At 51.2% G+C, this 12896-nt stretch overlaps 1 protein-coding gene across 1 annotated transcript; it reads right to left on the minus strand.

Moving 5' to 3' along the window:
- Positions 1–10881: 10881 nt before the first annotated feature.
- On the minus strand, positions 10882–11802 carry LOC141737344 (olfactory receptor 14J1-like). Its single transcript, XM_074572029.1, has one exon. It carries the CDS (start codon positions 11800–11802, stop codon positions 10882–10884), a length of 921 nt encoding a protein of 306 aa, XP_074428130.1.
- Positions 11803–12896: the final 1094 nt, after the last annotated feature.

Genomic DNA, 12896 nt, shown 5'->3' on the forward strand with positions numbered 1-12896 from the left:
CATGCAGCGCTACAGGCTTGGGGCAGAGTGGCTCGAAAGCAGCCCGGCAGAAAAGGACCTGGGGGTGTTGGTGGACAGCCGGCTGAATATGAGCCAGCAGTGTGCCCAGGTGGCCAAGAAGGCCAACAGCATCCTAGCCTGTATCAGGAATAGTGTGGTGAGCCGGACTAGGGAAGCGATCATCCCCCTGTACTCGGCACTGGTGAGGCCCCACCTCGAGTACTGCGTTCAGTTTTGGGCCCCTCGCCACAAGAGGGACATTGAGGTGTTGGAGCGTGTCCAGAGAAGGGCTACAAAGCTGGTGAGGGGTCTGGAGGACAAACCTTATGAAGAACGACTGAGGGAGCTGGGGTTGTTTAGCCTGGAGAAGAGGAGGCTGAGGGGAGACCTTCTCACCCTCTACAACTCCCTGAAAGGAGGTTGTAGAGAGATGGGGGCTGACCTCTTCTCCCTGGTGACAAGCGATAGGACGAGAGGAAACGGGTTCAAGTTACGTCAGGGGAGGTTTAGATTGGATATTCGGAAACCCTTTTTCACTGAAAGGGTTATTAAACATTGGAATAGGCTGCCCAGGGAGGTGGTGGATTCACCATCCCTGGAGGTGTTTAAAAAAAGGGTAGATGGGGCACTTAGGGACATGGTTTAGAAGTGGCTTTTGTCAGGGTAGGTTAAAGGTTGGACTTGATGATTTTAAAGGTCCCTTCCAACCTCAGCAATTCTATGATTCTATGATTCTATGATTCTATGATATTAGTTACTCTTGTCACACCTTCAACTGACTGGGTACCGAAATGGATCCTCACAATTCTACTATATCTCTCCTAAAGACCGTCTCAGTCATTCAAGCGTTGAAAATCCTCCTTTTCACACTGCTGCTGGTGGTTGATCTGCTCACTGTCATGGGGAATGCAGTCACCATTGCCATCATTTGGCTCCACCACCAATAACACGCCCCCAGGTATCCCATCCTCAGCACCTTGTCCTTCTTGGATAGTTGGTTCACTTGGTCATCGCCCCTAACGTGTTTGGCAGTCCCATGTTGGAGGTTAAGGTGCTTCTGGGGCTGCTTACAAGTCCTAGACCTTCTGCTCTGACTTCCTGGGCACAGATGAGTTTAACCTTTGTATTGTGATGCGTTTCATTTGCTGCAGGGTCATTTGTAACCCCTCATACTGCTCTGTCCTTATGAACTCCTGGTTGTGCTCCATCCTCATCTTTAGCTGCTGGGGAATGATAACTCTACTTGTGCTCAGCCCCACCATCTCGTATGCCATTAGACCCTCTGTGCCCAAAGTAGTGACTCCTTCTTCTGCGGCATCATCCTTTGCTGGGAGCAGCCTGCGTGGGCACTGGCTACTATGGAACAGGAGCGTTGCTCTCTCCTCCGCTGTGTTGTTGAGCTCATTCACCCTGACTACTGTGGTTTATGCCTACATTATATGCAGCGTCCTGAGGACAACCTGTGTGCAAAGCCACAATAAGGCCTTCTTCCCCTGGATACGCTTCACCTGCTTATCCTCTATTTCTTCACTCACTATCGCATACGCTAGCTGCAGGTTTGATGATACAGGGCCTGAGGAGAAGCTGCTTTGTTGTAAGCTGTCTGCAAATTTGCAGGTTCCCCTAAGAAAGAGTTTTCAGAAGAACTAACTCTTTATACCTATCTGTTTGTACCTATTTCTCATAAGATTATCCCTCGTAGAAAAGCAACCTCACTAGACGCAGCTTGTACTTAGCATATGGCTGCAGAGGGTGTTTTAGTGTTTCTCAAACATGATTATTCTTTACTTTTCTTTGCTTGCAAAGGGGAAAAATCCTTCTGTGCCTGGGTGCAGCCAGGTCTCCAAGGAGATCGGGTAGGAGCTGGTGCAATGGAGCTGTAACATCCAGCTGCAGAGATCAGTGGAGAAGTCTGATGGAAGGAAACTGATGTAAATCCCGGTTGGCCAATGACAGAGATGGTGGGGTTGTGGGGGTGAGGAGCAAGGATGTCCATACAATGTCACCTCAAGGGACTGCTTTTCCTAAACATCCAGACCTCCTGAGGAGACCCTCTGGATCAATATCAATTGCAGAAGACTTCTATCACCTCTTCTCTAAATGGAAAAATAAATTAAAAAGCCCTTTAAAATAATAATAATAATAATAACAACAACAACAACAACAATAATAATAATAAAATTAGATTCTCTTTGAAATCTTCCTTCTTAACTACACTATGAAAGAACTCCAATTAGCTGTAGAAGTCTTGAAGACTTGAAGGAAATTGAAGGAAGAGAAATAGGTCTTTAGGGCTTTCTGTACTTCAATGAGCCCCATGGTGTATTTAGCTCTGAGTCCACGAACCTCAGATACTGCGAGAAGATTGAAAACACTGCTCAAGGAGTCAGAAGAAAAACTCAAAGTACCTGCAAGCATTAATGGGCCCCACTGAGGGCCACTACTGACAAAGTCTCCCCATGGACTCGTTAGAGGAGATAGCTGGAGGCTGTGATTGCAGGAAGGCAAAGGCACAGTGCAGGTGGCTGTAAAGCTGTTGCTTTGTTTGATGAAGCAGAAGGGCCAAACCTGACCCTCAGGCCCTGGGAAGGCAGATCCTGCCCCTCAGGTGTGGCTCAGGGCTCTTCCTGGGGGCAGTGGGGTGTGAGGGTGAGCAAGGCCAAGGGTAGGGAGACTGTGCAACACCTCCCGGCTTCCCCATGCAACGTTGAAGCAGAAACCAAGCCCAGAGCCTCAAAATAAAGTTTCTTCTGGTAGGCCTTGGTGGCAGAGGCAACTGCCATAGCCAAGGGGACAAAGACCTTGGTGCTGTTGGGTTTTTTAGCCTGGCCAGACCCTAGGACACCTCTAATGCAGAGTGACCATCACTGTCCCATGCCTGTGCCTCTTTCCTTGTAGGCTGCAGGCACCCATTGTGCTTTCCCACATTGCTCTCGCCCCGGCATTTCCGTATCTTTTCTGATGTCTCTCCACTCTCACCGGCTGTTCCTTGAAACACAAAGCCATGGGCTGATCAAGACTCCCTCTGGGTGACCTCTTGCACCACAGTGCAACCCTTTGGGTGAGATTTCTTTTTCCTCACATGCAGTCCGAACCTTCCAAGCTGCAGATTCTTGAGGTTTCCTTCTCTTCCTACTACCAAGAAAAGCTCCACCGCCTCTGAAGCCACCCTTCAAGCAGGTGCAGGCTACTGCTAGAGAGCCCTGGGCCTCCACTTCAAAAGGTACAGAAGCCCAGCTCCCTCAGCTTCTCCACAAAGGCCTCAAACGCCATCCTGGCCAATGTCCTTTGGAGCTTCTCCACTTCCTCCTCCTTCCTTCAGAACAGAGAGCCCCACACACAGACACACTAGACCAGATGTGGCCACACCAGTGCTGGGTCAAGGGGGATGATAAGTGCCTTGTCTGGGTGGCCGTGTGCCCCCTAATGCAGCCCTGTGTGCAGCTAGTCCAGTTCACGGTCCACATGTACCACTGGCTAAAGTTGCATCCCTCGTAATGCCCAGGCCCTTCTCCTCGGGGTCAGTCCTTGGCCAGTCAGGCCGCAGCATGCCCTCATCTGTGGGGTGATCCTGCCCCCAGGAAAGGTCTGACCACTTCTCCTTGTAAAACTGTGTGAGTTTTCCATTTGCTGAATCCCAGAGTTTATCAGGGTCCCCCAGGAATGAAGCTCCATTGGGCCAGTCGTTCATGTGTGCCTGCAGATGGCTCTCCCTGACATGTGCTGCCTCTGACAAGATAACAGCATGAGGAATGGCAGGACACTACAGATAATCAAAGGAGGCACTTGATCAATGCCATTGTTCACCAAGGTACACATTCCCATGGTGAGAAGCTCGGAAACACCAAATGAATGTACAAAGGAAGCCAAATTAGGACCATGGAGGAAAGAGGAAATAGAGGTGGGCTATTTGCATGGGAGGGTACAGGGATGGTCAAGGGGAAAAACTTTTGAGTGGGAAAAGAGGGAAAAAGAAACGGTGAAACAATGGAAAGGATCAGGGCTGTTTGGGGGGACCTGCCAAGCAGCCCTGCATCTGAGCAACCATGCCTGGAGTGCGACAAGAAAGTCCCTGATCGTCTGACCACACTTTCTGGTTGACTTCCGAGGTCACCAGGAACCTGACTGATTTCCCTCCCCTCATGAAGGAAAGATGGTGGATTGAAACGCAGAATCATTCATGCTGGAAGGAAGCTGAGGAGATCTCTAGGCCACCCTCCTGCTCACAGCAGGGTCAGCTATGGGGTCAGACCAGGTTGCTCAGGGCTTCCTTCATTTTGGGCTTGAAAAGCTCCAAGGATGGAGATGACACAAGCCCTCTGGGAAATCTTCTCCAGTGTTTGACTGTCTTGACAGGGGTAAAGTTTTGCTCATTTGTTTCAGCTGATGCCATTGGCCCTCATCCTCCCATCACACACAACAGTGAAGAGCCTTTGTCATGGTGACAGCCAAGAAGATGTGGGAAGGCTGATATTAGGTCTCCCCAAAGCCTTCTCTTCTCCAGGCTTTGCACCTCTGCAGCAAGGTGGCCAATGGCTTTCTGGGCTGCACTAGGAAGAGCACTGCCAGCAGGTCGGTGGAGGTGATCCTTCCTCTCTACTCAGCCCTGCTCCAATTTGTCTTGCCCATTTCCCTCGGTGTTTGCTACCCGACTACCTTCACTTAGAGGTGGTGGTAGGGCTTCAGGTTTGTGGTTGTAAATAGGGTAAAGGCCTCTCATGAATGTTTTCACAGTCAGTGTCACAGAAGTCTAAACATCCTCTGAACAGACCTTACCTCTTCAAACCTTCCAACCCCTACTGTTTTGCGATGCTGATTCTTTGATTCCATTGTCATTGCCCAGAGGGGCTACCACAGATGTAGACTGCTCCAGGGCAGGTATTTATATTTAGGCCGATCAATGATGTTGTTGCTTTAATGTTTTCTTGTTGTGGTATATGCTGCTGTTGTTAGGGAAATCACACAAACACTTGAAGGACAACGGAAGGGCTACCACCTTAGTGGCCCTCCAGTGAGCTGGCTCCTGTTTGCCATTGGCTCACTGTCACTGGGCAGGGTGTGGTGTAAAAGGTGCTGAGCAGAGCAGGACAATCACTTCTGGCTGTGCTCCTGCTCATACAGCCTCAGATGCTGTTGGCCGCCTTTGCTGCTGGCTCTTGTTTGGCCTGATAAAACTCAAGGAGCGCCAGGGCCATTTCCACAGAGCTGCTGCCCAGCCACGCAAAATGATCCAAAATGGATCAGAGCAGCCCTGCTCTGACATCAGCCTGGTCTCTCAACATCCTTGGATTCATCCTGTCTGGTCCAATGGACTACCAAAGGTTGACCTAACCCATGTAGCCCCTGACTTGATCTGCCTCCACTGCTGGATTTCGCATGGGGTTCTGCCTCTTAAGCACACAGACCTGGGAGACCTTGCTGGTGAAGACGCAGGCCAAGAGTACCTCGTACCTATCTACACCTACTCTCTGCAAATTCAGCCATGACCACACATTATCTTTGTTTATTCTTTAGGTGTTCCTGAAGGAGTAACTGCTCATTGTTGTGCCCTTCAAATCCCTTGCAAGTGTCAACTCTACGGGAGCTTTGGTTTTCCAAAACCAACCATATTCCTCAATTCCTCCTTTGTTTTCATCCTGGCATCCACCTCTTCATGCTTCTTTTTTTTCTATGGGGCTTCCCCATGAGTGTCTGGTTTCCCCCAGCTCTTCTTCTGGTAGCTCTGCTTGTTGTCCTCACTATGGGTATGACCACACTCTCGCACTTGAAAGACACTGTCCTTGCAGACCACTGTACTGCAGACCCTCTGCTGCCCTTCTGTGCTGCTCACATGGGCTCCCCCAAAAAAGTCAGAAGACTAGGCCAAAGTCTGCTCCTCTGAGGTCTGTCATCTGCATTCTTCTATTCTCCTTCTCCTTGGGAGGTGAGACCCCACTATTTCATGGTCGCGACAGCCAAGGCTGGCACTGGTTTTCATAAAACTTGTGGATACCAGTGCTGATGGAGTGAAAGACGGAGCTACAGACTGCAGTGGAGAAAACTCGGACTTGAACAAGGCTGCTGTAGTCCCAGGTGGCTGAAGAGAGAAATGTGGGTTGGGACAAGGACTGCCCATAGAGTGTCTGACATTTGGGGTCTTTACTTGTCTGTATTTTCAGCCTCCATTGGAGATGTCGGCTTTCAATACCGTTTGGAGATTGCTGCTATCACTTAATGTGTAAGAAAAGAAATGAAGAAAACTGGAGCAAAAGGAAAAACCTTTCTTATTGTTTTCTATTACTGCAATATTTTAACTTCTGAAATTTCTCTGATTAACCAGAAAACAACTAAAGAGTTAAGAAAATCATGCCTACAGGCTTGGCTTGTGGGTGAGTTTTGCATGTTAATGAGCCCTCTGGTGCCAAGTTCCTGAACTGCAAATCCTGAAAGCCCAAGCCTCTGGAGAAGTAGAAGTCAGCAGCAAATCTCCAAGTTTCTGAGGGTGCTACTGGGCCCCAGCGAGGCTAATCAGTGGAGAGAGACCATGGAGGGAATGACCAGGAAAGGGAACCTCGCTGGGAAGGGAACCTGTGGCTGGTGACGCAGGAAGTCAGGGGCATTGGTTACAGGTTGAAAATCAAATCTGGAGGTTCTTGTGAAAGCCCCTGATGTGTTCCATCAAGCAGGATGTTCAAGCGCTGACGGCCATCCCCCAGCAATGGGGATCCTTTCCCTCATGGGATGCTCAGGGCTGCTCCTGGGGGCAGGGAGGCGTGGGGGTGTGCGATGCCGAGTGCAGGACAGCGGTAGGAGTCCTCCTAGGCTCTAGGCAGTGAGTGGGTGGGTGAAGAGGCAAGAAAGCCCTGGAGCTGTAGTGACCTGGTGTCTTCTCAGGCACCTCAATTGAAGACAAGTTAGCCACAGTAAAATACACAAGGATCTGGGCAATCCCAGCCCCCACAAAGGGCCCCCCAAAGCCCCCCCTCCCCCGAAAGGAGAGTGGGATCCCACCAGAGGCTGCCCTACACTGTCCTATGCCGGTGACTACTTCCCTGTACCCTTGAACTCCTTTGCAAGTGTTCTAGCTCTGTGTGAGCTCTGGCTTTCCTAAATCCAACTCTATTTCTGAATTCCTCCCTTTTTTTGGTGTTGTGTTGTGTTGGTTTTGGTTTTTTTAAATCCTTGCATCCATGTCTTGCATGTTTCCTTTCTTCTATGGAGCTTCCCCATGACTTTCCTGTTTCCCCAAGCTTCTCTCCTGATAGCTCTGCCTGTTGCCCTGATGATGGTTCTGCACACTCTCATACTTGAAGAACTGCTGTACCAGGCTCTGCTGCCCTTCTGTGCTGCTCACACGGGCTCCCCCCTAAAAAGTCGCAAGACTAGGCCAAAGTCTGATCCTGTGAGGTCTGGCACCTGGCAGGAGAATAAACTTTCTCGTTCCCTTTGGGAGGTGACCTAACAAGGTCATGATCACAATAGCTAGGGCTGGTTGCTGATGGTTTTCACATCCATGTCCAGCTCTTAGAATGATAGAATCATAGAATCTGTTAGGTTGGAAGGGACCTTGAAAGGTTATCCAGTCCAACCCCCTTGCAGTAAGCAGGGATATCTTTAACCAGAGCAGGTTGCTTAGAGCCTCATCAAGCCTAGGCCTTGAATGTCTCCAGGGATGGGGCCTCCACCACCTCTCTGGGCAACCTGTGCCACTGTCTCACCACCCTCAGTGGAAAGAACTTCTTCCTAAACTCTAATCTAAACCTGCCCTGCTCTAGTTTAACCCATTGCCCCTCATCCTATCGCTACATCCCTTGCAAACAGCCCCTCCCCAGCTTTCTGATAGGCCCCCTTCAGGTTCTGGAAAGCCGCTATAAGGTCTCCCCGGAGCCTTCTCTTCTCCAGGCTGAACAACCCCAACTCTCTCAGCCTGTCTTCACAGGAGAGGTGCTCCAGCCCTCGGATCATCTTCGTGGCCTTTCTCTGGACCCGCTCCAGCAGGTCCATGTCCCTCTTGTGCTGGGGGCTACAGAGCTGGACATGATACTCCAGGTGGGGTCTCATGAGAGTAGAGTAGAGGGGGAGAATCCCCTCTCTGGGTCTGCTGGCCACGGTTCTTTCGATGCAGCCCAGTACACGATTGCCTTCTGGGCTGCAAGCGCACATTGTTGGCTCATGTCCAGCTTTTCATCCACCAGGACCCCCAAGTCCTTTTCCACAGGGCTGCTCTCTATCACATCATCCCCCAGCCTATATTGATAACGAGGGTTGTCCCGACCCAAGTGCAGGACTTTGCACTTGGCCTTGTTGAACTTCATAAGTTTGCTCAGGCCCACCTCTCTAGCTCATCCAGGTCCCTCTGGATGACATCCTGTCCCTCTGGCATGCCAACCGCACCACTCAGCTTGGTGTCATCAGCAAACCTGCTGAGGGTGCATTTGATCCCACTGTCTATGCCATTGATGAAGATGTTGAACAGCTCCGGTCCCAGTACGGATCCCTGAGGGACACTGCTTGCCACCCCTCTCCATCTGGACATCGAGCCATTGACCACTCTACCCTCTGGATGCGACCATCCAGCCAGTTCCTTATCCACCAAACAGTCCACCGATCAAATCCATATCTCTCCAACTTAGAGAGAAGGATGTTGTGTGGGACCGTGTCAAAGGCCTTGCGGAAGTCCAGAGAGATGATATCCATAGCTCCCCCCTTGTCCACTCATGCAGTCACGCCGTTGTAGAAAGCCACTAGGTTGGTCAGGCAGGACATGAGCCTGGTGAAGCCATACTGGCTGTCTCGAATCACCTCCATGTCTTCCATATGCCTTAGCATAGCTTCTAGGAGGATCTGTTCCATGATCTTCCCAGACTTTTCATTCTGAAGACTGAGTCAGCCTCATGTCCATGGTACAAGACACAAAGACAAGAGGCAATGGGATGACAAAAGAGAGGGTCAGGGTAGATACAGGGAGAAACTTTTCCAGCATAAGGATAGTCAAGTGCTGGAAGCTGTTTCCCAGGGAGCGTGCACTGGATCTCTTCTAGAAAGTGACCAGGATGTGTTTGGAGAAAGCCCTCGGTAGTCTCATCTGGCCCTGCAGGAGGCTGCTCGAGACACCTCCCAACATCCCTTCCAGCCTAAATATGACTGTCCTTTCTTCCCCTTCATTTCTTCAAATTAGGGAAGGCTCTTAGGTTGTCTCTGACCACAGAAGTAATTCACATCAGGTGCCAGGATGCTTCAGAGGTGCCCCCAAACAGTCCTGACCTTTTCATTCCTTGAAACGACAATTGCTTCTCTTTTTTTATCCAACTACCCTCCAAAATGAACGGTTTCCCTGTCCATCCATTCCCACTTGGCCATGCTTTTCATTTTGTTACAACCTTGTGGTATATCTGAGGTGGTTGGTTTTCTTCTGCATGTGGCCTTTGCTTTTAAGCTTTTTCTTTTTTTTTTTTTAATGTTTTTTATTTTTTGATTTTTCTTCTTTCTACTTACTTTTATTTTGACCCATTAGTTTTTTCACTTTATTTTGTCCTGGTCTCTTCCTGAGAATCACACAGGCTGTTCCTGGAGACCCACCCAGCACTGTCAGGGCTCTGGCAGGGCTGTTCAGAGACACGAGTCCTTCCCTGGCACGGGCAGAGGCCCTGCAGCAGACTCCATGGCCTCCTGTTGCCACTCCCAGAGGCCGGCAGCACCTCAGCCCCGCGCTGTGTCTCCCTGCTCGGCACCTCTCTGAGATGCCCCACGGCGTGAGGAATGGACACAGGGACCTGGGGTCAAGGAAGCCCATCCCAGTGCTGCATTCAGGGGGTTTCCCAGGGGACGTTACTCTCCAAGTGAAGTGACCTCCAGACACTGTCTGCCCCACAGCCCTTCATTGAAGCCCTGGGAATAGCTGATGGTGTTTGGGCTTACTCGGGTTCATCTCACCCCACGCACACGACGTGCATGCTTGCATCTGGTTCCTACAATACAAACATGGACTTCTTCAGAAGACCAACCAGCCTCCCCAAGCTGGGGCGAGAGGCCAGTGGTGGTTGTTACTGGATAAGTTGTAAGCATGACCCTAGGGCATCTTACCCCTAGTGTCCATCACCGCCAGGGACAGAGAAGAACCTGCTCTGCTGGTCCTTCATGCCTTTCCCAGGAGCCCTGGCTGGGCGAGGGACCTGCTGCTTGTCCCCCCCTGCACACTCACACAGTTAAGCTGCACACAGGTGTTTTCGATTGCGGGGCGCTTTCCTGGGCATTTCCTTGAGAGCAACTTTGGAAGAAGGCCTGAGCCTTCAGGCACCACCCTGCGGCAATGCCACGGTGTGACAGTGACGGAGGAGCTGTTGGGGAGGCCAGCTCTGCCAGAGAAGCGCCCAGTGCCTGTCCCTGCCTGTGGGGACAGGACAGCACACAGCAGGAGTATGAGCTGCCAGAGCACTCGGTCCTTACAGCAACACCTGCGCTCAGCAGGAGAGTGTGGAAACAGAAAGAGAATAAGTCTGAAAAGAGCAAGGCTGGTGCTCCCTGACAGTGCTGCTGTGCTGAGACCCTTTCCCCTCCACCTCTGCTCACAGGCACAGCCCTGCAGCTCCAGAGCAGGGCCCAAAGGAAGGATCTTGGGCAAACAAGTCGCTAGAAGATTCTTTCTTTTGTTTAAAGACACAGAGAGCACTGGTCCTCTTTTACAATGTCTGTGGGATTCACAAATTAAGGTAGATGCATAATTACAAACAGCAAAAATGATGACACTTCTTTGTGGACAGCATTATACAAAGAAAACCAATGCCAAAATCACAAACTCAAACCAAAACTAACAAAAGCTACAGAAGATGGGCTTGCCCTGTAACAAGTTACATTCTGAGTGGTTTCCAAAACAAGACCGAAGAAGTTTATTGCTTCTGAAAATCATCTGGTCATCAGTTTCCACAGGGCATCCTTGAGCTCCTGGTTCCTCATGCTGTAGATGAGGGGGTTCAGTGCTGGAGGCACCACGGAGTACAGCACAGCCAACACCAGATCAAGAACTGGGGAGGAGATGGAGGGGGGCTTCAGGTAGGCAAAAATGCCAGTGCTGATAAAGAGGGAGACCACGGCCAGGTGAGGGAGGCACGTGGAAAAGGCTTTGTGCCGTCCCTGCTCAGAGGGGATCCTCAGCACCGCCCTGAAGATCTGCACATAGGACAGCACGATGAACACAAAACAACCAAAGCCTAAACAGACACTGACCACAAGAAGCCCAACTTCCCTGAGGGAGTCTGTGTGTGAGCAGGAGAGCTTGAGGATCTGGGGGATTTCACAGAAGAACTGGTCCAGGGCATTGCCCTGGCAGAGGGGTAGGGAAAATGTATTGGCCGTGTGCAGGAGAGCATGGAGAAACCCACTGCCCCAGGCAGCTGCTGCCATGTGGACACAAGCTCTGCTGCCCAGGAGGGTCCCGTAGTGCAGGGGTTTGCAGATGGCAACGTAGCGGTCATAGGCCATGACAGTGAGAAGATAAAACTCTGCTGCAGCACAGAAAAAGAAAAAAAACACCTGTGTAACACATCCTTTGTAGGAAATGGCCCTGGTGTCCCACAGGGAACTGGCCATGGATTTGGGGACAGTGGTGGAGATGGAGCCCAGGTCAAGAACAGAGAGGTTGAGGAGGAAGAAGTACATGGGGGTGTGGAGGCGGTGGTCACAGGCGATGGTGGTGATGATGAGGCCGTTGCCCAGGAGGGCAGCCAGGTAGATGCCCAGGAAGAGCCCGAAGTGCAAGAGCTGCAGCTCCCGTGTGTCTGCGAATGCCAGGAGGAGGAACTGGGTGATGGAGCTGCTGTTGGACATTTGGTGCCTTTTGGTGTGCAGCACTGAACAAGGAGGAAAGGCCAGTGAGAAGTTAGGGGAGACTTTTCTGAGAAAAATCAACACCAGTTCTCATACCTCACACTCTGCACTGCTTTTCCATTTCTATCAGATCTTCATTCAGCTCTGTGGCTGGAGCTCTGGTTGGTCCTGTCCAGGTGTGCCAGGAGGAGCGGGACCTCTGCCCGCCGGATGCCCAGGAGTCAGCCCTGCTCTGCAGCAGCAGATGCGTGGGAATGGGGTGGGCAGTCCTGGTGTCCCAATTTCTCAGATAAACCTCTCCTCATGAAAAAAGGGCTTGTCAGTCTCTGCACTCCCATTGCCATGAAACCACAGTTGCAAGAGTGTTGGAGAGAGGTTCTCATACAGCTCTCTCCTGTCTCAGCAGGAGATTCTCTTGGATTTCAGAAACCCTCACCATTTCTGCTGCGTTCAGGGACAGCAAAGGGAGTCCTGCCAGGCGAGGGGATTGTCTGAGGGTTAGTGCAGAGCGAGGGGAGCTGGTCTGTCCCTCTGTCTTGTTCCCAGCTGCCCTCTGCTTGTGCCTTTCTGAGACAGAGGGGAATCACACTCACATGTAGACCTGAAAAGACACCAGGCGCTGCTGAGAGCAGAGAAACCCCCTGCCGAGAGCTCAGCGTCTCACCCTCTCTCATGGTCTCAGCACCCCACTTCTCGCCAAGGACACACATGGCTCGTTTCACAAACCCAGCAGCGTTTCCTTGGTCGTAGCGTCTCTGCGCTTCTCCACTGGGCATTCAGGTAACACCAGGATGCTCCAGGACAGACTGGCATCCTGGAGGGCAGCGCAGTGCTTGGAAGGACACCCCAAGGAGACACCCAAGTGTCCTAGTGATGGTATCTCAGAAGGGGAGAGTCAGCTCATTCCCTAGCCGCATAGACTACTTTGCCCACAGCCCCACGGGTTAGAGGAGAGCTTGGACACTTCATTCCCATGGAGACACTTGCTCAGGGGAAGGGGTCTGCATTGGAGGGGATCCTACAGAGTTTTCTGAATCCTTCCTCCCACAGCATTTCTGGTTTCTCTTTCCTCTCATTCCCTGATCATAGCTCTG

Source organism: Larus michahellis, unplaced genomic scaffold, assembly GCF_964199755.1.
Source record: "Larus michahellis unplaced genomic scaffold, bLarMic1.1 SCAFFOLD_34, whole genome shotgun sequence".
In the NCBI taxonomy this organism is placed as follows: domain Eukaryota; kingdom Metazoa; phylum Chordata; class Aves; order Charadriiformes; family Laridae; genus Larus; species Larus michahellis.